Below are 26,897 nucleotides of genomic sequence, written 5' to 3' on the forward strand. Positions count from 1 at the left end.
CATTTAGACAGATGTCCTTTATTAGTTTTTTTTTTCATGTCCTCGGAGATGATTACTTGTGGTCACCTTTATCAACTCTCTGTCCAATATGTCAATCTTGTTCACCAATTTATACATAGTTATCATGTCTCCTCTTGTTCTTCTCTCTTCTAATGTGGTCAGCCCCAGTTCCCTCAGCCTTTCCTCATAGTCTAACTCCCTGAGTCCTGGTACCATCCTTGTTGCCAGCCTCTGTACCCTTTCCACCTTCTTAACATTTTTCTTCATATGCAGTGACCAGACACAAGCTGCATATTCTAACTGGGGTCTTATTAAGGTACATAATATCTTCTTCATCATTCCTTCATCTAGGTAGTGGAATGCAAGGCCAATATTTTGAAGCATGTTATATGTTTTCCAAAAAATCTTGTTAATGTGTTTCTCCGGTGACAAAGTGTTTTGCACGGTTACTCCTAAGTCTTTCTCCTCATTGGTCTCTTCAATTTTCTCATCACCCAGCCTGTAATCCCAGTTTGGTCTGTATCTACTTCTTCCCATTTTCATAACATGGCTCTTGTTTATATTAAATTCCATCTGCCACTCCTTACTCCACTCATATATTTTATCAAGATCTTCCTGTAACTTGTTACAATCTACCACATTCTTTACTCTCCTCATAATTTTAGTATCGTCCGCAAACATATTCATGTAACTGTCAATTCCTACTGACATATCATTAACATAAATAAAAAACATGATGGGACCAAGCACTGACCCTTGTGGAACTCCACTGGTTACCTTCTTCCACTCGGACTTCCTTCCTCTCACCACTGTTCTCATTTCTCTTCCCACTAAGTAATTTTCCATCCATTTTGCTAGTTTATCACTTACTCCTCCAATCTTCTTTAGTTTCCACATCAGTCTATTGTGTGGTACTTTATAAAAAGCCTTTCTCAAGTCCAGGTAGATAGCATCCACACATCCCTCTCTATGTTGTAATATGTCAGTCACTCTTGAATAAAAACATAATAAATTGGATACGCACGATCTTCCTTTTCTGAAACCAAACTGCCTTTCACTCAGTAACAATGAATAATAATAACAATGATAATAATAATAATAATAATAATAATAATAATAATGATAATAACAACAACAATAATAATAATAACAATAATAATAATAATAATAATAATAATAATAATAAAAATAAAAACAAACTTAGTACTCCTCTCACTCCCACAGCCTGTACAGAAGACCCATCCTCAGCCCCAGACAACGCCACCTTAATGCATCCAGTTCTGAACCATCGCTACGGTACCATTATTAACTACAGGTGAAGTTCTCTCTCTCTCTCTCTCTCTCTCTCTCTCTCTCTCTCTCTCTCTCTCTCTCTCTGAAGGGAAGAGACTAGAAAAAAAAGTACTATTGTATATATCAATTGTCAGTATTTCTACGCATAAATAAAAACTGTCATAGATCTAACCTAACCAAACCTGCCATCAACACTCTTCTCCCTCCCTACAGCTGCTACCCTGGTTACTTTGTGCTGGGGGACATGTCATGGTCTGAGCAGTGGGCCAAGTGCTCTGGAGAAATGGGTGGCTGGGAGTATTCCTACAACAATGAGGAAAAATCTTTCTTTGACTGCTCCCCAGTAGAAGGTAAGGAGTGAAGAGAGAATGGCTAATGAATTGATACTTTGATGGTAAAACAGACAGAACAAGAGAACAGACTTAAATTCTTGCCATCAGGAAGTTTCAACCCTTATCCTTTACTTTTAGATGACCCTTTTGATCTTCCTTTAGGGACTGGCACCTCAAGGGGTCTTTTTTTCCTTTTAACACCCTTAGCCTGTACCCCACTGACATAAAAAAAGAGGGAATGAAGGGATGAAAATTACTGAAGGGGAAAGGTGATACATGCCTGTAAGTAATGAGATGGGAAGAAGTTCTGAAATAAGAAAAGGCTGAAATGAAATAGATATACTCTAATATAATCTCTCTCTCTCTCTCTCTTTTTCTCTCTCTCTCTCTCTCTCTCTCTCTCTCTCTCTCTCTCTCTCTCTCTCTCTCTCTCTCTCTCTCTCTCTCTCTCACACACACACACACACACACACACACACACACACACACACACACACACACAGTATGCAATGAGATCACCATTTTGGACATTGTTGGCCCTTGCCCCAACGTCACCTACTCTACTGACCACCAGTACCTCAACGGCTCAATCACCATCATCTGCCCAGCTGACGTCACCACCACCTTTGGTAATGACACACAGATTACCACCTGCTCTTTCCAGAATGGCACGTATGGCTATTACCCCCAAGTCATTCCCTGCGATGGTAAGTGAAGTAATGATTAACCCTTTGACTGCCACATGGTACACCTTTCCCTAATCACCAATCACTCTGAGACATCTTTACTTCTTCTACAGTTGCACCCAATCTCTTATAGTTAAGAGATTGTCTGTTGGAGTAGGCAGAATTTGCAAATGTATTCTTTTCATTGCTAACATTCTTGTATATGGTTATAAAAGCTTCATACATTACTTTTGTTCCAGTTAATTGTTTTGTATTATAAAGAAAGGGTTAAGATAAGGATGGGGCAAAAAGTGATAGGTTTGCTTGATAGAGTGAGAAGAAAACAAAAAGAAAGAAATAGTTCTCAAATAGGAAGGGTTAGATGACTAGAATACATTAGAAGATTGTCAATGCAGGAACAATAGGTGCCTTTCAAAATTATACAGTACATTAATTTTTGCATGAAACATGATAGTGTATAAATGAAGACAAAAGTGTATAGTGAGTGGTAGGGAAGCACAAGTTGAGGCAAGGTACTATTTTATTTCAGGGAATAAAATACCTTGCCTCTACTTGTGTTTCCCAATCACTCACTTTACAAACTTGAGATTACTTATCACTCCCTTTGTTGTCAACAGTATTTTCAACATTATACTCTTAATTATTACTAACAGACCAGTCCACCAAACTGAAAACCCATAACCCATAAGCTTATCTCATTAAATTAAACTAGAACCAAGAAATCTGTGTTTTATATTTTTATGTAACAACATTTATCTTTCTCTCTCTGCACTTCTCATGTGTGTGACAGTCAGATTACTATATAAGTACACTACCACAGATCCATTATGACCTGTATTCATACTTTTTCTCTCCCTGCACCAGTTTGTGACAGCCAACCTATGTACAAAGGACACAACATCAGCTGGAATGAGAACCAGACTTATGTGGTCGGAGACCGAGTGAATGCCACCTGTTTGGAGAACTACCGGGGAGCACAGGGCCAGGAGGAGCTGCAGATGGTGTGCTCAGGGAATGGCTGGCACAAGACAAGCTATTGCCACCCTGGTATGTGTGTGGTATTTAACTAGTTGTATTTACCTAGTTATAGTTTTACAGGGCCTGGGCTTTATGCTCTGTGGCCCTGTCTCCATATCTACACTTATCCAATCTTTCCTTAAAACTGTGTACACTCGTTGCAGACACTACTTCTTCGTTCAAACTGTTCCACATCTCAACACATCTTTGCGGGAGACTATACTTTTTAATATCTCTTAGACATCTTCCCTTCCTCAGTTTCTTACTATGCAATCTTGTGCTTCAACTGGCATATCCTTCTCTCAGGATCAGATACTCATTGCCCACTTGGTCCATTCCATTGATCAATTTATAAACTTGTATGAGATCCCCTCTCTCCCTTCTCTGTTCCAATGTTGGAAGATCCATAACCTTTAGTCTCTCCTCATATGTCATCCCTTCAAGTTCTGGGACCATTCTTGTAGCCATTTTTTGTAGTCTCTCCAGCTTCCTAATATGTTTCTTTTTGTAAGGGGTCCACACTACTCCTGCATATTCCAATCTGGGTCTTATTATAGTACTTATCAGTTTCTTCATCATTTCTTTGTCCATATAATGAAATTCTATTCCAATATTCCTTAGCAAATTATGTCTCTCTGAAAATTCTATCAATATGGCTTGCCGGTTGATTATTTTCTTTCATCGTCACTCCCAAATCCTTTTCCTTTTTTACTTTCTCCAGTTCTACTCCTTCTCCCATCTTATAGATTCCCACGGGTCGTCTTTCACTCTTTCCCATTTCCATGACATGGCTTTTGTCCATATTGAATTCCATCTCCCACTTTTTTACTCCATTCCCTGATCTTATTTAGGTCTTCTTGCAGTATTTCACAATCCTCTTTTTGCTTATAACTCTGCACAGTTTCGCATCATCCGCAAACAGATTTATGTACCTGTTCACTCCTTCTGGCATGTCATTTATATATATATAAATGAGAAAAAGTATTGGTGCCAATACTGACCCTTGTGGCACTCCACTTTCTACTGCTCTCCACTTGGACTTCATATCTTTGACTACCGTCCTTATTTCTCTCCCCCGTCAAATAATTTTCCATCCATCTCAAAGTGCTTTTAAACCACCCTTCTCCTCTAATTTCCACAGCAACCTTTCATGTGGCACTTTATCAAATGCCTTTTTTAAATCGAAGTAAATACAATCAACCCATCCCTCTCTCTCTTGTACCCCGTCAACTATTCTAGAGTAGAAACTCAGTAAATTTGTTACACACAACCGACCTTTTCTAAAGCCAAATTGGCTATTTGATAATAATTTGTTGTCTTCAAGGAACTCTATCCATTGTTTCTTTATTATTCTTTCACACATCTTACATATCATACTAGTTAATGATACCAGTCTGTAATTTAGAGGTTCTTCCTTCCTTCCGCTCTTATATATGGGAACCACCTCCGCTCTTTTCCATTTTACTGGTTCTGTTCCATTTTCTATTGAGCATTTAATGATGTTGTGTATAGGTCTTGCTAGTTCTTCCCTACATTCTTTCAGTATTCTGTCTGAGACTTCATCTGGTCCCATTGCCTTTTCTTCATCCAGTTCCTTCATTAACTCTTTTATTTCAAGCTTGGTTACTTTAATCTCTTCCATATAGATGGTCTTTATTTCCCATGTGGTCTTTCAAAACTTATTATTTAACAGTTCTGCCATACTTTTTGGGTCTTCCACCATCCCATTTTCTCTTTTTAACCTTTCTATTGTTTCTTTTTGTCTTATTTTTCCATTTATGAATCTGTAAAACAATTTCGGTTGCTCCTTGCATTTTTCAACTATGTCCTTTTCGTAGATCCTCTCCTCTTCCTTCCTCACTTTAACATATTAATTTCTTGCTATCTTGAAGTTTACCTTATTTACTGCATTTCTATTTCTCCTCCACCTTTTCCATGCTCCATCTCTTTTCTCCTTTGCCCTGGCACACTTTGCGTTAAACCAATCTTTTTCCTTCTTCTATATTTCGGGACATATTCCCTGACTCCTGTTTTGTATATTTCCAAAAATAAGTTATATTTTTCTTGCACCCCCTCAGAGTTTTCCATCTCCTCCCAGTTAACGTATTTGAAATAGTTCTTGAGATTCTCAATATCAGCCTTTCTGTAATTTAATTGGCCTCCTTTGTATGATTCATCTCTATCTTCTTTTCCCTCTTCTATATCCATTTCTAATATTACATGATCACTCTTTCCCAATGGGCACTTATATCTTATATCATCATTCATTTGTATAGCCCTTGCAAAAACCAGGTCTAATCTTGCTGGCTCATCGTTTCCTCTGAATCTTGTGTTTTCCTTTACTTTTTGATCCATCATGTTATCTATCATTAGGTTTAGGAATCTTTCTCCCCAAGCTTCTTCCCCCATACCACTTTCATAATTTTCCCAGTCCACGTCTTTACAGTTGAAGTTTCCTACTAACACCACTTTTTTCCTTTCTTTAATGACTCTCGTTAGACTCCTTATAGTGTCATCTATCATATCTTTATATTCTCAGTTGGTTCATGCATTCGTTTTTGGTGGTACATATGTTGTGTGTGTGTGTATTTACCTAATTTACCTAATTGTAACATACAGGAAAGGAGCTACGCTCGTACTGTCCCATCTCCATATCTACTAATGTCCAACTTTTTCTTAAAATCATGAATATTCCTTGTTGACCACTTCCACGTCTAAACTATTCCATGCTTCCACCCTTCTATGAGGGAAGCTATATTTTTCACATCTCTCCTATAAGTGGCCATTTTAGTTTTTCCATGCCCTCTCGACATTCTTTCATTCCACATACACAGATCTTCCCTATCCATTTTTTCCATGCCAATCATCACTCTGTATATTGCTATCAGGTCTCCCTTTCTCTTCTGTTTTCCAGGGTCGGAAGTTGCATTCTGTTCAGTCTGTCTTCATAAGTCAAATCTCTTAAGTCAGGCACCATTTTGTTGCAGCCCTCTGTACTTTCTCTAGTTTCCTTATGTGTTTCTTTAAGTTCGGAGCCCACTGTATTGTTGCATATTCAAGCCTCGGTCTTATCATTGCAGTAATTATTTTCTTCATCATTTCTTCATCTAAATATCTGAACGCCACTCTTATGTTCCTCAATAAGTTCAATACTTCTCCAATTATTTTGTTTATATGTCTCTCTGGCGATAGGTCATTGGTAATTGTCACCCCAAGGTCTTTTCTTCATGACTGGTTTTATGTCTTCATTTCCTATCTTGTACATACTCCTGATTCTTCTTTCACTCTTGCCAAACTCTAATTTCTTGCATTTTGTCGTGTTGAACTCCATTTGCCATGTACAGCTCCATTTCCATATTCTGTCCAAGTCTTCCTGGAGTAGTTCGCAATCTTTGTCACATCTCACTTTTCTTAACAATTTTGCATCGTCTGCAAATAGGCTCACATAACTGGACACCCCATCCACCATGTCATTTATGTAGACCGCGAACATTACTGGTGCCAACACTGATCCCTGTGGAACTCCACTCTCCACCAAGCCCCATTCTGATGGTCTGTCCTTAATTATTGTTCTCATTTCTCTTCCTACCAAAAGTCTTCCATCCATTTTAGTAAACTGCCATGCACTCCTCCTACCATTTCAAGTTTCCAGATCAGTCTCGGTGTGGTACCTTATCAAAGGCCTTTTTAAATCCAGATATATTCCATCAGCCCAACCATCTCTTTCCTGTATTACATCTATCACCCTCGAATAGTAACATATCAGGTTTGTCGTGCATGAACGCCCTTTTCTAAAACCAAATTGACACTCACAAAGTATGTCATTTTCTCCAAGAAGTCTGTCCATCTATTCTTCACCACCCTCTCACACATCTTAGCTACCACACTTGTAAGTGACACTGGTCTATAGTTCAATGGGTCTCTCTTGTTACCTGATTTATAAATTGGGACAATGTTAGCTCTTTTCCAGTCTTGGGGCACTACACCTTCCCTTAATGAGGCATCAATTACTTCACAAACTTTTTCTGCCAGTTGCTCCTGCATTCTCTTAAAATCCATCCTGATACCCCATCAGGTCCCACAGCTTTTCTCACTTCTAAACTCCCCATCATATTCTTGATCTCCTCCACAGTTACTTGAAACTCCTTCATAATCCCTTTCTGTTCCATTACCAGTGGTTTGTCAAAAGCAGTCTCCTTTGTGAATACCTTCCGAAAGCATCCATTCATAGCCTCTGCCATTTCCTGGGATCCTCACTGCATACTCCATTTACTTCTAAACTTTCAATACTTTCTCTATTTTTGATGTTGTTGTTCACATGTCTGTAAAAAGCCTTGGTTGGTCTTTACATTTATCAATTATATCCTTTTCTTGTTTCTTTCTTTCTTCTCTTCTAATCAACACATATTCATTTCTTGCTCTTTTGTAACTTTCCCACTGCTTAATCCGTCTTTTCCTTCTCCACCTCTTCCATGCATCCTCTTTTCTTGTTCTAGCCTTTTCACATCTATCGTTAAACCAGTCCTGCTTTCCAACTTCTCTATGTTGTCTTATTGGTACAAATTTTTCTCACCTTCTTTGTATATTTTTATAAATTCCTTCCACTTTTCATTTGCTCCTTAGCACTCTTGAATTTCATCCAATTTGTCTCTTGAAAGAATTTCTTTAGGTTTCCAAAATCTGTCTTGGCATAATTCCATCTTCCCACTTTATATTCTTCATTTCTTCTAGATTTCTCTTCATCTATCACCTTGAACTCCAAAACTGCATGATCACTCTTTGCTAAAGGGCACTCCACCCTCATCTCCTCAATGACCATTGGCTCTGTACTAAAGACCAAGTCCAGTCTTGATGATGCTCCCTCTCCTCCAAACCTAGTATCTTCTTTGACCCACTGAGTTAACACATTTTCCATTGCCAGTGTCAATAGTGTATTTCCCATGTTGTCTCTGATCCTTCCATTGACCAGTCCTCCCAACACACCTCTTTACAATTAAAATCTCCCATCATTATAGTTCGTTCACAGCCACCCAACATTTCTTCCAGACATGTTCCTGTATCTCTTATCATTTCTTCATATTCCTGTACTGACCATGCATTTGTCTTAGGTGGTACATACACCACTATGTAGTGCCTCTTTTTTCCTTCATTAGTTTCTGCTCTGATCTTTAGCACTTCTGCCTTTCCCATACCTTCTTTCACTTGATCCACTTTTATATCTTTTTTAACCAGCAACATCACTCCTCCTCCCATCTTACCTACTCTATTTCTTTTCCAAACATTATATTTCCCTTCTCCAACCATCATCAGGTCTTCTCTCTCTCTCCCAGTTTTGTTTCAGTAAGACCCACAATATCTGGGTTCTTATCCCTCAAGTAATCGTTGAGTTCTAAAATCCCCGATATCACTCCATTTACGTTGGAATACATTACATGTGTGTGTGTGTGTGTGTGTGTGTGTGTGTGTGTGTGTGTGTGTGTGTGTGTGTGTGTGTGTGTGTGTATTTACCTAGTTGTATTGTACAAATCTCATAGTGTCCTGTCTCCATGTCTCCATTTATCCAATTTTTCTTTAAAGTTATGCACATTATGTGCTGTAACACCTTCATTACTCAATGCATTCCACTTTTCCACTATTCTATGTGGAAAACTGTATTTTCCAATATCCTTTACACACTGCCTAATCCTAATCTTTACATGTCCTCTTGTCCTTCCAACATCTTCTACCTGTCACTAGCACCTGGTCTTCCTTGTCTATCTTTTCAATGTCATTAACTATTTTTTACATTGTTATTAGGTTGCCTCATTCTTTTCTATCTTGTAAGGTTGGCAGTCCCATTTCCTTCAGTCTATCTTCATATGTTAGGTCCTTTAGTTCCAGCAGCATCTTTGTAGCTATCTTCTAAATCCATTCTAATCTTCTTATATATTTTTTAGAGCTCAGTGACCACACCACTGCTGCATATTCTAGCTTTGGACTTATCATACTTGTGATGATTTTTTCATCATATTTTTGTTGATTAATTGAATATGCTACTCTTATATTAGTCAACATTTTATATGATAATCCAAATATCTTGCTTACATGTTTTTCGGGGTTCAGATTTTCCTGTATAATCACTTAATCACTCCCAGATCTTTTTCCTCTTTAGTTTTTATTTTTTGTTCTTCTCCTATCAGATAGTTCCATAACAGTCTTCTTTTGCTCTTTCCTAGTTCCATTACATGACATTTCTTGGCATTGAACTCCAATTTCCACTTCTTATTCCACTCAGATTTTAATTATATCTTCCTCTAACAGCAAACAGTCCTCCTGGGTTTTGATAACTCTTGGTAGGTTTGCATCACCAGCAAATAAATTAATATAACTGTTTACCCCATTGTGAATGTCGTTTACATATATCTGGAACATAATGGGGGCTAACACTGAACCTTGTGGCACTCCACTTGTTACTTTATCCCAAGATGAATATGTATCTCTGATCACAGTTCTCATCTCCCTGTTGTTCAAATAATCCTTTATCCAGTCTAACAAAGTTCCTCACAGTCCTCTTATGCTCTCTAGTTTCCAAAGTAGTCTGCTGTGAGGGACTTTATTAAAACCCTTTTTTATGTCCAGGTATACTGTGTGTGTGTGCGTGTGTGTATTTACCTAGTTGTATTATACAGGGTTTGAGTGGGGCTCATAGTGTCTTCTTTATGTCTCCAATTATCTAATTTTTATTTAAAGTTATGTGCATTATATGCTGTAACAACTTCATCACTCAATGCATCCCACTTTTCCACCGTTCTATGTGGAAAATTGTATTTTCTAATACCCTTCACACACTGCCTCATCCAAATGTTCTTTGCATGTCCTCTTGTCCTTCCAGCTTCTTCTGTCTTCCTTGTCTATCTTTTCAATGCCATTAACTATTTTATACATTGTTATTAGGTCTCATTTTCTTCTATCTTGTAAGGTTGGTAGTCCCATTTCCTTCAGCCTTTCCTCATATGTTAGATTCTTTAGTTCCAGCACCATCTTTGCAGCAATTTTCTGAATTCATTCTAATCTTCTTATATTTTTTTTCAAGCACAGTGACCTCACCACTGCTGCATATTCCAATTACAGATGTATCATGTTTGTAATAAATTTTTTCATCATATCTTTGTCCAGGAATTGAAATGCCACCCTAATATTAGTCAATGTTTTATATGCTAATCCAAATATCTTACTTAATTGTTGTTTTGTTGTTCAGATTTTCCTGCATAATCACTCCCAGATCTTTTTCCTCTTTAGTCTTCATTAGCTCTTCCTCTCCCATCAGATAGTTCCATATGGGTCTTCTCCTATTCCTTCCTAATTCCATTACGTGACATTTCTTGGTGTTGAACTCTAACTTCCACTTCTTACTCCACTCATAAATTTTGTATATATCTTCCTGCAACAGCAAACAGTCTTCTCGAGTTTTGATTACTCTTAGCAATTTTGCATCATCAAACAAATTAATATAACTGGTACCCCATTTTGTATGTCATTTACATATACCTGGAACATAATGGGGGCTAACACTGACCCTTGTGGCATTCCACCTTTTACTTTACCCCAAGACGAGTATATACCTCTGATCACAGTTCTCATCTCTCTGTCCTTCAAGTAATCCCTTATCCAATCCAACAAAATTCCTCAGTCCTCCTATGCTCTCCAACTTCCAAAGTAGCTTAATAAGTTCAACACATGACCTTCCTGTCCTGAACCCAAATTGTCTGTTCAATATAACCTGTCCTCCTTCTACATATTTAACCCATTTTTCTTTGATAATTTCACACATCTTCCTCACAAGACTTGTAAGTGACACCAGTCTGTAATTCAATGGCTCAGTTGACTTTCCTCCCTTGAATACTGGGATTATGTTGGCTCTCTTCCATTCCAGTGGTACTCTCCCTTCTTTTAATGAACTTGTAACCATTTCCCAAACTGGATCTAACTGCTGCTGTTTACATTCCTTTAGTTCCCAGCCTGATACACCATCCAGCCCCATTGCTTTTCTGACATCCAAATTCTCTAGTAGTCTTCCAATATATCCTTTGTGCAATATGATTTCCTGCAGTCCTTGGCAGTGCAATGTCCTATCTGGTTCTGTAAATTCCTCTTGTTCAGTGAACAGTTTTGAAACTCTTATTTATTATTTCACTCATTTCCTTTGCTTTTTGGTATGTCTTTCCTCCTTTAATTAATTTTTCTATTGTTTCCTTATTCTTCATCTTACCATTTATAAATTTGTAGAAAAGCTTGGGTTAATCTTCACTTTTTCGCATCACATCTTTCTCAAAGTTTCTTTCTTCCTCTCTCTTTACTCTAATATATTCATTTCTCACATCCTTATACTTTTGTTGGTTGTTTTCATTTCTCTGCTTTTTGAGTTTCTTCCAAGCTTTATCTTTTCCTTTTAGCTTCTATGCATCTGGCATTGTACCAAGCATGTTGTATTGTCCTTCCGTTCTTAGTGTTCCTCCATTCAATATCGACAAGAAATTTTTTTAACTTTTCAAAATCTGCTCTTGCATAATTTAATCTTAGAAAAATGAGACCTCCCTTCTTCTCTCTCCACTCCACAGCCTGCCCGGACCCAGTAGAGCCCGGCGCTAGCATCACCCTGGACAACCCCCAAAATGTCTCGTTTGTCGGCGACACTGTCACCTACACCTGCTCCCCCGGCACAGTCTTGCCTCAGGTGGGGAGACCCTTTCACCTTTACTACCCTATACTTTCCACTTTAAATTGATATCTAATTATCAAATGTCTTTCCCTGTGATTTGTTTCAAAATCTAAGCAAGTATTATACTGAAGCATAAACCTGACATTTTTGTATTTTTTCATCACATGCTACTCCTCCACTGTAGACGTTCCCCGAGGTGAAGAGCGAAAGAGTAATGACATGTAAGGAATTTGGCCGCTGGGCACGATGGCTGAAAAATCCTTACTGCGCTAAATGTGGGTAGTATATTGGTGAACTCCTGTTACGTCCTTACTTTTGACTACTACTATGCTACCAATCATTCTGCATCCTGTCAAGCAACGTTTTCTATTTGTCCTTCTTTCCACCTGTCACATCAAACTTCACCTTTCATTATACTGTACCTTCAAGTTAAGCATCAGGCTGAGTATATATCTACATACCTATCTATTTAGTAACTTCAATGTTATTCATGTCTTCAAGTTGAGCACTAGGCAAGGTACTTTATCTACAGATTCATTCACAAATCTGTCAATTGATACCTGTGTGTTTCAGTGTGCATGACAGACCCGCCATCTAATCCACATCCATTTGAGGTCCCCTTTGCTGCCCCTGTCATCTCCAACTGGGACAGTTACACCAGGGAAGTTGGAACAGAGGTAATGGCAATGTAATACACAGATCATGGAAGCACAGCAAATGTAACACAGCAACAGAACATACGTAGTCATAAATGTGTTACATAGGAACATGCATACACAACATAGGACAAGTAATAAGCACACAAACAGGCTGGAACACAAAAATAAAAACAAAAATAATCAGGAACATAAAAATCATAAGAAAAACAAGCAGGCACAGATAATTAATAACAAAAAACAAGTACAGTAATACTCTGCTTAACGAACAGGATAGGGGGTGTCAAAGCAGTTCGTAGAGCGAAAATCCGTTAAACGAACATTTGTTAAGTGGAGTATTACTGTATAGAAACAAAAAATGAACAAAAAACATAGAAACAAAAAAAATGAACAATAAAAAATAGCCCAAAATACAAAAAAAACCCAAGGAGAGAAGCAAGAACAGAAAAAGTGACAACCAAAACAAGTAGGAACACAAAGGTTAAAGCCAATGAAAAAACAAAGAAGAAAAATGGAGCCACAATAAGAGATAACAAAAGGAACACAACCTCAAGTAGAAAACAACATAAGCAACTTAAAAGATCTAATTTTAAAGCAAAGGTACAAAATTTTAAACTTATGTGACAACTGCTTCTTGAATTCCTCTCTCTCTCTCTCTCTCTCTCTCTCTCTCTCTCTCTCTCTCTCTCTCTCTCTCTCTCTCTCTCTCTCTCCCTTTCTCTCTCTCCCCAAGGTTGAGCTGGAGTGCACAGATGGCCGACTGCTTCCCTCTCTGCAGTCCAGCATGACAATTGAGTGTGGTGAGGATGAGACATGGACAGAAGTGGATATTAACTCTCTCATCTGCAGGCGAGGCAAGTCTGGACAGTGTATCGGAAATCAAGTGTTCAGAAGCTTCAATAGAAAATAAAGATGATCTCAATGGTGTCAAAGGAATTTAATGAAGAATAAAGGGTGGTTAAATACTGTTATGAAAGATTTAGTAAGGAAGCAATAGGATTATAAGGGTCTTGGAGATTTGAGAGGGCAAAATGTACTCCTTTTAGTACTTTTTCTTTTGAAGATTCATATAAACAAAAGTAAACATCATAAATACTAGAAAATTTCAAAATCCACTCCATTTTAATAAATCTGTTTTTGTAGGAGCATATAAACATTTCACATATAACTTCTAATAAAAAGAACTATTAAATGATGAAATGAAAGGAATTAATGTTTGAGATTCTACACTTCACACCTTTTCTACATGTGTCTAAATTACAGTGGCACAAGAGGAACCCCCACAACCCCCTGGCAGTGAGATAGAGAGCTCCACACCTGACAACTACTGGGAGGGGGATGTGGTAAGCTATAGCTGCCCTCCTGATCAAATGTCCCTCACTGGCAACACCACCACCACTGCTTACTTTAATGGCTCCCACTGGCTGCTGGATGACCCGGGCTTCAGCTGCCATAACGGTGTGTGTGTGTGTGTGTGTGTGAGAATGTGTGTGTGTGTTTCACTGTTTGATCTGCTGCAGTCTCTGACAAGACAGCCAGACGTTACCCTACGGAATGAGCTCAGAGCTCATTATTTCCGATCTTCGGATAGGCCTGAGACCAGGCACACACCACACACCGGGACAACAAGGTCACAACTCCTCAATTTACATCCTGTACCTACTCACTGCTAGGTGAACAGGGGCTACACGTGAAAGGAGACACACCCAAATATCTCCACCTGGCCGGGGAATCGAACCCCGGTCCTCTGGCTTGTGAAGCCAGCGCTCTAACCACTGAGCTGTGTGTGTGTGTGTGTGTGTGTGTGTGTGTATTTACCTAGTTGTAGTTTTACAGGGCCTGGGCTTTATGCTCGTGTGGTCCCGTCTCCATATCTACACTTATCCAATTTTTCTTTAAAACTATGTACACTCTTTGCTGATACCACTTCCTCACTCAAACTGTTCCAAGTCTCAACACATCTTTGCAGAAACTAAATTTTTAATATCTCTCAGACATCTTCCTTTCCTTAGTTTCTTACTATGCGATCTTGTGCTTCTAAAGTCATATTCTTCTCTCAGGATCAGTTTCTCATTATCCACTTCATCCATTCCGTTAATCAATTTATAAACTTGTATCAGATCCCTCTCTCTCTTCTCTGTTCCAGGTTGGTAGATCCATTGCCTTTAGTCTCTCCTCATATGTCATCCCTTTAAATTCTGGAACCATTCTTGTAGCCATTTTTGTAGTCTCTAATTTTCTTATGTTTTTCTTTTATGGGGGTCCACACAACTCCTGCATATTCCAATCTAGGTCTTATTTTAGTACTTATCAATTTCTTCATCATTTCCTTGTGTGTGTGTGTGTGTATTTACCTAATTGTATTTACCTAATTGTAACATACGGAAAAGAGCTATGCTCGTGTTGTCCCGTCTCCATATCTATTAATGTCCAGCTTTTCTTAAAATCATGAATATTCCTTGCGTTGACCACTTCCACGTCTAAACTATTCCATGCTTCCACCCTTCTATGAGGAAGCTATATTTTTCACATCTCTCCTATAAGTGGCCATTTTAGTTTTTCCCATGCCCTCTCGACATTCTTTCATTCCACATACACAGATCTTCCCTATCCATTTTTCCATGCCAATCATCACTCTGTATATTGCTATCAGGTCTCCCCTTTCTCTTCTGTTTTCCAGGGTCGGAAGTTGCATTCTTTTCAGTCTGTCTTCATAAGTCAAATCTCTTAAGTCAGGCACCATTTTCGTTGCAGCCCTCTGTACTTTCTCTAGTTTCCTTATGTGTTTCTTTAAGTTCGGAGCCCACTGTATTGTTGCATATTCAAGCCTCGGTCTTATCATTGCAGTAATTATTTTCTTCATCATTTCTTCATCTAAATATCTGACGCCACTCTTATGTTCCTCAATAAGTTCAATACTTCTCCAATTATTTTGTTTATATGTCTCTCTGGCGATAGGTCATTGGTAATTGTCACCCCAAGGTCTTTTCTTCATGACTGGTTTTATGTCTTCATTTCCTATCTTGTACATACTCCTGATTCTTCTTTCACTCTTGCCAAACTCTATTTTCTTGCATTTTGTCGTGTTGAACTCCATTTGCCATGTACAGCTCCATTTCCATATTCTGTCCAAGTCTTCCTGGAGTAGTTCGCAATCTTTGTCACATCTCACTTTTCTTAACAATTTTGCATCGTCTGCAAATAGGCTCACATAACTGGACACCCCATCCACCATGTCATTTATGTAGACCGCGAACATTACTGGTGCCAACACTGATCCCTGTGGAACTCCACTCTCCACCAATCCCCATTCTGATGGTCTGTCCTTAATTATTGTTCTCATTTCTCTTCCTACCAAAAGTCTTCCATCCATTTTAGTAAACTGCCATGCACTCCTCCTACCATTTCAAGTTTCCAGATCAGTCTCCGGTGTGGTACCTTATCAAAGGCCTTTTTTAAATCCAGATATATTCCATCAGCCCAACCATCTCTTTCCTGTATTACATCTATCACCCTCGAATAGTAACATATCAGGTTTGTCGTGCATGAACGCCCTTTTCTAAAACCAAATTGACACTCACAAAGTATGTCATTTTCTCCAAGAAGTCTGTCCATCTATTCTTCACCACCCTCTCACACATCTTAGCTACCACACTTGTAAGTGACACTGGTCTATAGTTCAATGGGTCTCTCTTGTTACCTGATTTATAGATTGGGACAATGTTAGCTCTTTTCAGTCTTGGGGCACTACACCTTCCCTTAATGAGGCATCAATTACTTCACAAACTTTTTCTGCCAGTTGCTCCTGCATTCTCTTAAAATCCATCCTGATACCCCATCAGGTCCCACAGCTTTTCTCACTTCTAAACTCCCCATCATGTTCTTGATCTCCTCCACAGTTACTTGAAACTCCTTCATAATCCCTTTCTGTTCCATTACCAGTGGTTTGTCAAAAGCAGTCTCCTTTGTGAATACCTTCCGAAAGCATCCATTCATAGCCTCTGCCATTTCCTGGGATCTTCACTGCATACTCCATTTACTTCTAAACTTTCAATACTTTCTCTATTTTTGATGTTGTTGTTCACATGTCTGTAAAAAGCCTTGGTTGGTCTTTACATTTATCAATTATATCCTTTTCTTGTTTCTTTCTTTCTTCTCTTCTAATCAACACATATTCATTTCTTGCTCTTTTGTAACTTTCCACTGCTTAATCCGTCTTTTCCTTCTCCACCTCTTCCATGCATCCTCTTTTCTTGTTCTAGCCTTTTCACATCTATCGTTAAACCAGTCCTGCTTTCCAACTTCTCTATGTTGTCTTATTGGTACAAATTTTTCTCACCTTCTTTGTATATTTTTATAAATTCCTTCCACTTTTCATTTGCTCCTTAGCACTCTTGAATTTCATCAATTTGTCTCTTGAAAGAATTTCTTTAGGTTTCCAAAATCTGTCTTGGCATAATTCCATCTTCCCACTTTATATTCTTCATTTCTTCTAGATTTCTCTTCATCTATCACCTTGAACTCCAAAACTGCATGATCACTCTTTGCTAAAGGGCACTCCACCCTCATCTCCTCAATGACCATTGGCTCTGTACTAAAGACCAAGTCCAGTCTTGACGATGCTCCCTCTCCTCCAAACCTAGTATCTTCTTTGACCCACTGAGTTAACACATTTTCCATTGCCAGTGTCAATAGTGTATTTCCCCATGTTGTCTCTGATCCTTCCATTGACCAGTCCTCCCAACACACCTCTTTACAATTAAAATCTCCCATCATTATAGTTCGTTCACAGCCACCCAACATTTCTTCCAGACATGTTCCTGTATCACTTATCATTTCTTCATATTCCTGTACTGACCATGCATTTGTCTTAGGTGGTACGTACACCACTATGTAGTGCCTCTTTTTCCTTCATTAGTTTCTGCTCTGATCTTTAGCACTTCTGCCTTTCCCATACCTTCTTTCACTTGATCCACCTTTATATCTTTTTAACCAGCAACATCACTCCTCCTCCCATCTTACCTACTCTATTTCTTTTCCAAACATTATATTTCCTTCTCCAACCATCATCAGGTCTTCTCCCTCTCTCAGTTTTGTTTCAGTAAGACCCACAATATCTGGGTTCTTGTCCCTCAAGTAATCGTTGAGTTCTAAAATCCCGATATCACTCCATTTATGTTGGAATACATTACATTCGCTCATGTAAGTTTCTTTAGTCCTTTCTTGCTGTACTTTTCTGGGTTATGAACCACTTCCTCAGTCTCATATCCAAGATTCTCCAGAAAAACTCTTTCTTCTCCTCTTCTGTCCTCTCTTCATTTTTTCAAAGCCTCCTTTCTCAACTCATTTAACATTTCTCTTTCCTTTTCACCGAGATCTCTTCTCAACCAAATCTTCCTTGTTGTTTCCTGCTGGGCTAGCCTCCATGACTTCTCCACCAATTCATCTACATCCTTTTGTGACTTAAGTTTGATTCTTATTGGCCTCATACCTTCTCTTGTGAACTTTCCAATTCTATGGAAGTCCTCTATTTCTTGTACTAGGTCTTTTCCCTCCTCCTGCACCACATTAATGATATTATTTATCACCTTTTTTATGTTTTTCTCTCTCTCCATTTTACTCGGTGTCTTATCCTCCTCCACACCAAATATCACCACACATCTCTTTTTGTCTACAGTTTCCCTCACCAATGTCTCATTTGATTTAATAACCTTCACCACTTTCTCAGCAATCTTCTCTTGTGTGTGTGTGTGTGTGTGTGTGTGTGTGTGTGTGTGTGTGTGTGTGTGTGTGTGTGTGTGTGTGTGTGTGTGTGTGTGTGTGTAAAAAAAAAAAATGAAAAAATTTTGGAAAAAAAAAAAGGAAAAAGGGAAAAAGGGAAAAAAAAAAGGAAAGGGCCCTTTTTAAAAAAAGGAAACAAAAAAAAAACAAAAAAAAAGGGGGGTTTAAAAAAAAAAAAACAAAATTTTAAAAGGTTTAAAGGAAATTAAATTTTTAAATTTTTAAAAAATTTGGATTTTAAAAATTTGGGAAAAAAAAAAAAAAGGCTTGGGAAAAAAAGGGTTTGGGAAAAAAATGGGGGGGGAAAAAGGAGGAATCAAATTTAAGGGGAAAAGGGGAAAAAAATTATTGGAAAAAAGGTTTTAAAGGTTAAAATTAAAAATTTTTAAAAATTTCCTTTCCAAAAAAAATTAAAGGAAATTTTGGGGAAAAGGAAAAAAAAAGGAGGGGAAAAAAAAAATTGGGAGGAATTTAAAAAAAAACCAAAAAAAAAAAGGAAGGGAAAAAAAAATTAAAAACAAAAAAAAATAAAGGAATAAAAAAGGGCCCAAAAAAAAAACCCAAAAAAAAAAAAAAAATTTTTTAAAAAACCATTTTAAAAAAAAAAAAAGGAAATTTGGGGTTTTTGGGAAAAAACAGAAAAAAAGGAGAAAACCAAAAAATTTTAAAAAATTAAATTTGGGGGGGAAAAAAAGGAAAAAAAAAAAATAAAAAAAAGGGGAAAACCCAATAAAATAAAAAAAGAAAAAGGTTTTGGGTTTGGGGAAAAAAAAAAGGGGAAAAAAAGGGGAAAATTTTAAAAAAAAAAAAAAAATGAAAAGGGAAAGAAAGGAATTAAAAAAAAAAAAAAAAAAAAGTTTTTTTTAAAATATAAAAAAAGGGTTAAAAAAAACCCCAAAAAGGGGGAAAAAAAAAATTGGGAAAAAGAATGGAAAAACAAAAAGGGTTAAAACGGGTTTAAATTTTAAATTTTTTTTTTTTTTTTTAAAACAAATTAAAAAAAAATTTTTTAAAAGGAAATTTCCTTTTTAAAAAATTTGAGAAAAGTGGAAGGAATTTATAAAATATACAAAGAAGGTGAGAAAAATTTGTACCAATAAGACAACATAGAGAAGTTGGAAAGCAGGACTGGTTTAACGATAGATGTGAAAAGGCTAGAACAAGAAAAGAGGATGCATGGAAGAGGTGGAGAAGGAAAAGACGGATTAAGCAGTGGGAAAGTTACAAAAGAGCAAGAAATGAATATGTGTTGATTAGAAGAGAAGAAAGAAAGAAACAAGAAAAGGATATAATTGATAAATGTAAAGACCAACCAAGGCTTTTTTACAGACATGTGAACAACAACATCAAAAATAGAGAAAGTATTGAAAGTTTAGAAGTAAATGGAGTATACAGTGAAGATCCCAGGAAATGGCAGAGGCTATGAATGGATGCTTTCGGAAGGTATTCACAAAGGAGACTGCTTTTGACAAACCACTGGTAATGGAACAGAAAGGGATTATGAAGGAGTTTCAAGTAACGGTGGAGGAGATCAAGAACATGATGGGGAGTTTAGAAGTGAGAAAAGCTGTGGGACCTGATGGGGTATCAGGATGGATTTTAAGAGAATGCAGGAGCAATTGGCAGAAAAAGTTTGTGAAGTAATTGATGCCTCATTAAGGGAAGGTGTAGTGCCCCAAGACTGGAAAAGAGCTAACATTGTCCCAATCTATAAATCAGGTAACAAAGAGACCCATTGAACTATAGACCAGTGTCACTTACAAGTGTGGTAGCTAAGATGTGTGAGAGGGTGGTGAAGACTAGATGGACAGACTTCTTGGAGAAAAATGACATACTTTGTGAGTGTCAATTTGGTTTTAGAAAGGGCGTTCATGCACGACAAACCTGATATGTTACTATTCGAGGGTGATAGATGTAATACAGGAAAGAGATGGTTGGGCTGATGGAATATATCTGGATTTAAAAAAGGCCTTTGATAAGGTACCACACCAGAGACTGATCTGGAAACTTGAAATGGTAGGAGGAGTGCATGGCAGTTTACTAAAATGGATGGAAGACTTTTGGTAGGAAGAGAAATGAGAACAATAATTAAGGACAGACCATCAGAATGGGGATTGGTGGAGAGTGGAGTTCCACAGGGATCAGTGTTGGCACCAGTAATGTTCGCAGTCTACATAAATGACATGGTGGATGGGGTGTCCAGTTATGTGAGCCTATTTGCAGACGATGCAAAATTGTTAAGAAAAGTGAGATGTGACAAAGATTGCGAACTACTCCAGGAAGACTTGGACAGAATATGGAAATGGAGCTGTACATGGCAAATGGAGTTCAACACGACAAAATGCAAGAAAATAGAGTTTGGCAAGAGTGAAAGAAGAATCAGGAGTATGTACAAGATAGGAAATGAAGACATAAAACCAGTCATGAAGAAAAGACCTTGGGGTGACAATTACCAATGACCTATCGCCAGAGAGACATATAAACAAAATAATTGGAGAAGTATTGAACTTATTGAGGAACATAAGAGTGGCGTTCGTATATCTAGATGAAGAAATGATGAAGAAAATAATTACTGCAATGATAAGACCGAGGCTTGAATATGCAACAATACAGTGGGCTCGAACTTAAAGAAACACATAAGGAAACTAGAGAAAGTACAGAGGGCTGCAACAAAATGGTGCCTGACTTAAGAGATTTGACTTATGAAGACAGACTGAAAAGAATGCAACTTCCAACCCTGGAAAACAGAAGAGAAAGGGAGACCTGATAGCAATATACAGAGTGATGATTGGCATGGAAAAATGGATAGGGAAGATCTGTGTATGTGGAATGGAAGAATGTCGAGAGGGCATGGGAAAAACTAAAATGGCCACTTATAGGAGAGATGTGAAAAATATAGCTTCCTCATAGAAGGGTGGAAGCATGGAATAGTTTAGACGTGGAAGTGGTCAACGCAAGGAATATTCATGATTTTAAGAAAAGCTGGACATTAATAGATATGGAGACGGGACAACACGAGCATAGCTCTTTTCCGTATGTTACAATTAGGTAAATACAATTAGGTAAATACACACACACACACACACACACACACACACACACACACACGCCGCTGAGAGAGGACGGCTGTCTCTGGCTGTGGAGGGAAGAAGGAAAATACCTATGGTGTTACAGGGCCCGGTACTCTAAGTTAGTGTCCTGTTAATGTCCTACTGTCGCATAGTGTTGAAAGTGAGGGATATGGAGAGTGGTCCCTGAGAGGAGAGTGTGGGCAGTGATTGTTTTGGCCGTAATCAGCTGATAACAAATATGGCTAGACAAAACATAACATAACATAAATAATAGAATAACAAAAAGACATAGATCCTGTATCAGAGAAGAAGGACTTTGAAGGTTTTATAACTACGCCAAGAGGACTGGAGAAATTAGATATGGATGCAAGAGTTCAGGCACTGGAAAGTAAGTTCCTAAACATTTTGTCCATAGAAGAAAAACTGGATAGAGTTATAGGAGAATGATTATTCAAAAAGAGATCTATTTGTTAACGATAGCGAATAAAGAGCTATTGAAGGAAAAAGTAGAGATGGAGAAAGAAAACCAACAACTAAGGAATCAATGTGAAGAGATGGAGGCTAAACTCCTGGAAATATAGATGAAAATATCCGAAGGGGACTTGAAGAAGGAGGAATACCTTAATCTAATTGATACCAGGATGAAAGAAGTGAACCATGAACATCAGGAGGTACAAAGGTCCTTTAGGAGATAGTGAAAAAAAAGCAGGAAAATAAAGGGATTACAGAGGGAAATGGTAAAGGCACTAAAGGAAAATGAGTATGTGGTGAGAGATATTGCTGAAAAGAAAAAATGTGTGATCATAATAGGATTGAGGAGGAAACTAACAGGAACTGGCAGGACAGGAGGATAAGGAAAATGACAGGATTAAGTCTTTACTGAACAAGATCTCTGTGGAAGAAGAGGACCTATATGCTGAGGTAGAAGAAAGTGTGAGATTGGGAGCTTTTGAGGAAGGCAAGAATAGACCATTAAAATTGAAATTAAAGTCTCAGGTGGCAGCTGAGGCCTTGTTGAGGAGGGCTTGGAAACTTAAGGACTCTGAGGAAACCAAAACAATTTACATAAGAAGAAATATGTCACAGGATGAGCGAATGAAAATGAAAGAGCTTGTAACTGAAGTGAAAGAGAGGAATGACGAAAGAACAGAGGAGGAAAAGACCAAGTTTTTTTGGAGGATGAGAAATGGGAGGCTAAAGAAGTGGTGGATAAAACAGACGGAATAGACATTACATGGAAGAAAGAGACTAGGAATGGAATACAAGTGACTTACACAAATATAGATGGATTTTTGTCTAAGAGGCTAGAATGTATGGATTACCTAAGAAATAACGAACCGGACATAATGTGTGTAGTGGAAACAAAGCTAAGGCCCGAAATAAAGCTAGACTGGTTTGTTGTAAAACACTACAAAGTATGGAGAAATGATAGAAAAAATAAAGGAGGTGGTGGTATAATGGTTCTTACTAAGGAAGATCTGATAGTGAAGGAGGTGAACTATAGTAAGAGAAATGAGGAAATGATAAATATGCTTATAACAGATGGCAAGAGGGACATTAATATTATAACAGTATACATACCACCCAGAACCAGTGCTTGGGAATATGAACAGTACCAAATGGTGATGAGAAATACTCTAGACAGAATGAAGCAAGAACTCATCAGAAAGGATAGAGTGATGATAGTTGGAGACTTTAATTGTAAAGAAATAGTGTGGGAAGACTACGAAGTGGTGAACGGTGGTGAGTGGGCAGAGGAATTGTTAAAGGTAGCAACAAATAACTTGATGACACAGTGGGTGAGATCACCAACAAGGTGCAGGGGACAAGATGTTGCAGCAAGGTTGGATTTGGTATTTACCAGGGGCATCTTTCTAAAAGAGGAAATTGAACATAAATGTCCCTTGGGGAGAAGCGATCATGATGTCCTAAGCTTTGAGCTGGATACGGAATTAAGCACAAATAAGATTGTGGAACACAGGGAGGAAAAATTAAATTATAACCATATAAGGGAGTTCTTTAATGAAATTGACTGGTCCGTGGTATACCAGGAAAGGGATATGCAATTGAAATACGATAAATTTATGGATTTGTATAACTCTGCTGTGAAAAAGTTTGTGCCATATTACAGAAAGAGGACTTTAAATAATAAACAGTGGTTTAATAGAAATTGTGAAGAAGCAAAAAAGAACAAAGAAAAGGCATGGAAGAAACTTAAGAAAAACAGTGATGTATTATCAAGAGAAGTTACAAAACAGCAAGGAATAGATATGTTGAAGTAAGGAGAACAGCACAGAAGGAATATGAACAGAGGGTGGTGGAAAACTGTGATAGTGACCCAAAAATGTTTTACAAATTCATAAATGGAAAACTAAATATAAGGGAGGCAATAGTAAAGGTAAAAAACGGGGAAGAAGTATATGAGGATGCTGGAGATATAGCTGAAATTTTGAACGACAACTTTTGCAAAGTGTTTACAAAGGAGGAGCATTTTATGGGAGGAAGACCTACGGAAATAAAGCAAATGCAGGACATCATGGTTACTAAGGAAGATGTAAGGAAAATTATAAGCAATCTGGATATTAATAAATCAATGGGGCCTGATGGCATATCTGGGAGGTTGCTAAATGAATGTAAGGATCAATTGTTGAACCCCGTATTTGATATTGTGGAAACCTCCATAAACAGGATTAGTCCCGAAAGAGTGGAAAAGAGCTGACATTGTGCCTATATATAAGAATGGTAGTAGAATGGAACCGCTAAATTATAGACCAGTATCGTTGACTAGTATATTGTGCAAGGTATGTGAAGAAGTAATTAAAGCTAAGTGGAGTGAGTATCTAGAAAGTGAAAACATTCTGAGTGAAAGACAGTTTGGTTTCAGAAAAGGAAGATCGTGTATCCAATTTATTATGTTTTTATTCAAGAGTGACTGACATACTACAACATAGAGAGGGATGGGTGGATGCTATCTACCTGGACTTGAGAAAGGCCTTTGATAAAGTACCACACAATAGACTGATGTGGAAACTAAAGAAGATTGGAGGAGTAAATGATAAACTAGCAAAATGGATGGAAAATTACTTAGTGGGAAGAGAAATGAGAACAGTGGTGAGAGGAAGGAAGTCCGAGTGGAAGAAGGTAACCAGTGGAGTTCCACAAGGGTCAGTGCTTGGTCCCATCATGTTTTTGATTTATGTTAATGATATGCCAGTAGGAATTGACAGTTACATGAACATGTTTGCGGACGATACTAAAATTATGAGGAGAGTAAAGAATGTGGAAGATTGTAACAAGTTACAGGAAGATCTTGATAAAATATATGAGTGGAGTAAGGAGTGGCAGATGGAATTTAATATAGACAAGACCCATGTTATGAAAATGGGAAGAAGTAGATACAGACCAAACTGGGATTACAGGCTGGGTGATGAGAAAATTAAAGAGACCAATGAGGAGAAAGACTTAGGAGTAACTGCAAAACACTTTGTCACCGGAGAAACACATTAACAAGATTTTTGGAAAACATATAACATGCTTCAAAATATTGGCCTTGCATTCCACTACCTAGATGAAGGAATGATGAAGAAGATATTATGTACCTTAATAAGACCCCAGTTAGAATATGCAGCTTGTGTCTGGTCACCGCATATGAAGAAAAATGTGAAGAAGGTAGAAAGGGTACAGAGGCTGGCAACAAGGATGGTACCAGGACTCAGGAGTTAGACTATGAGGAAAGACTGAGGAAGCTGGGGCTGACCACATTAGAAGAGAGAAGAACAAGAGGAGACATGATAACTATGTATAAATTGGTGAACAAGATTGACATACTGGACAGAGAGTTGATAAAGGTGACCACAAGTAATCATCTCCGAGGACATGGAAAAAAGCTAATAAAGACATCTGTCTAAATGACGTGAGAAAATACAGTTTCCCGCATCGTAGTATTGATAAGTGGAATAAACTGAGCAGTGATGTCGTTGATGCGGTGTGTGTCAATCAGATGAAAGAGAGATATAACAGGAGTGGACAAGGAGACAGGACACAGAGAGCTTAGCTCGGGCCCTGTAATACACAAATAGGTAAATACAAATAGGTAAATACACACACAGGAGGAGAAGATATAAGGAATTGTTGGAAGAGGCGAGAAGGAAAAATGATGAATGGTCTGAAGAGGAAAAAGAAAAGTTTTTTTGGAGACTTGTGAGAGAGAGTCAGAAAATGGTATGTGGAAAGAAGGAATGCGGAGGAACCCCTAGAGGGAACAGTAGGTGGACCGTAATGTATACTAATATAGATGGGATACTGTCAAGTAGATTAGAATTGCAAGACTATGTGATGGTGGAGAAGCCTGATATAGTGTGTTTGACTGAGACAAAATTACATGAAAAAACAAAGGTAAATTTGGATAATAAATATAATATATGGAGAAAGGATAGAGAGGGTAAAGGTGGAGGAGGAGTTATGATTATGACGAAGAAGGATTTGGTTTGGTATGGGAAGCATTAGTGATAAGCATAAGGTTAAAAAGTGATGGAAAAGAATTAATAATCATAGTGACCTATGTACCTCCTAAAACAAATTCTTGGACATTAAGGGAATACAACAATATGATCAAGGATACTTTACAGAGCTTGGAAAGTGTATTAACTGGAAAAGAAAGGTGATACTAGTAGGAGATTTTAATTGTAAGAAGTGGATTGGGAAAATCTAGTAAGTGGTGTTGGAGAGGAAGCATGGGAGAGAGATTCTTAATCTAATGATGGAAAATATGATGGAACAGAGGGTGAAAGAAAATACTAGATATAGAGGAGATGATGAACTGGCTAGACTGGATTTGGTGTTAACACGAGAAGTGTACCTATGTGGGGATATACAATATAAATGTCCATTGGGGAAGAGTGATCATGTGGTTATGGAAATGCAGATGGCAATAACACAGCGAAGGAGAGAAGAGACATACAGGAGTGGTAGATTGAATTATAGAAAGATGGACACAGAAAATTTGAAAAATTATTTTAGAACATTAGATTGGGAGATGTTACAAATCAGAAGTGAAAAAAAAGAAGAGATTTTTATGAAATTTGTACCAAAGTATAAACCAAGAGAGGAAGGAAGAAAGGATTGGTTTAATGCAACTTGTGTTAAGGCTAAAGAAAAGAGAGATGTGGCTTGGAAAAGATGGAAAAAGAGCAGGAATATACTAAATAAGGAGAATTATAGAGTGGTGAGAAATGAGTATGTGAGGGTAAGGAGGGAGGAAGAAAGAAAATTTGAAAAAGATATTGTAGACAAGAGTAAGGAACATCCAAAATTGTTTTACAGGTTCATAAATGGTAAACTTAAAAGAGAGAGTCCATTGAAAG

At 37.8% G+C, this 26,897-nt stretch overlaps 1 protein-coding gene across 1 annotated transcript in view; it reads left to right on the forward strand.

Annotated features, from left to right (window-relative positions):
• Nucleotides 1–26,897, forward strand: part of LOC123511845 — a 62,382-nt gene that overhangs the window by 21,278 nt on the left and 14,207 nt on the right. The window contains exons 11-19 of the mRNA XM_045267897.1: nt 1,225–1,315; nt 1,507–1,643; nt 2,129–2,332; nt 3,176–3,358; nt 11,926–12,041; nt 12,211–12,301; nt 12,600–12,703; nt 13,416–13,536; nt 13,946–14,140. Coding sequence (XP_045123832.1) covers nt 1,225–1,315; nt 1,507–1,643; nt 2,129–2,332; nt 3,176–3,358; nt 11,926–12,041; nt 12,211–12,301; nt 12,600–12,703; nt 13,416–13,536; nt 13,946–14,140 — 1,242 coding nt within the window. The remainder of the gene's footprint in view (nt 1–1,224; nt 1,316–1,506; nt 1,644–2,128; nt 2,333–3,175; nt 3,359–11,925; nt 12,042–12,210; nt 12,302–12,599; nt 12,704–13,415; nt 13,537–13,945; nt 14,141–26,897) is intronic.

This window comes from Portunus trituberculatus, chromosome 32 (assembly GCF_017591435.1).
Source record: "Portunus trituberculatus isolate SZX2019 chromosome 32, ASM1759143v1, whole genome shotgun sequence".
In the NCBI taxonomy this organism is placed as follows: domain Eukaryota; kingdom Metazoa; phylum Arthropoda; class Malacostraca; order Decapoda; family Portunidae; genus Portunus; species Portunus trituberculatus.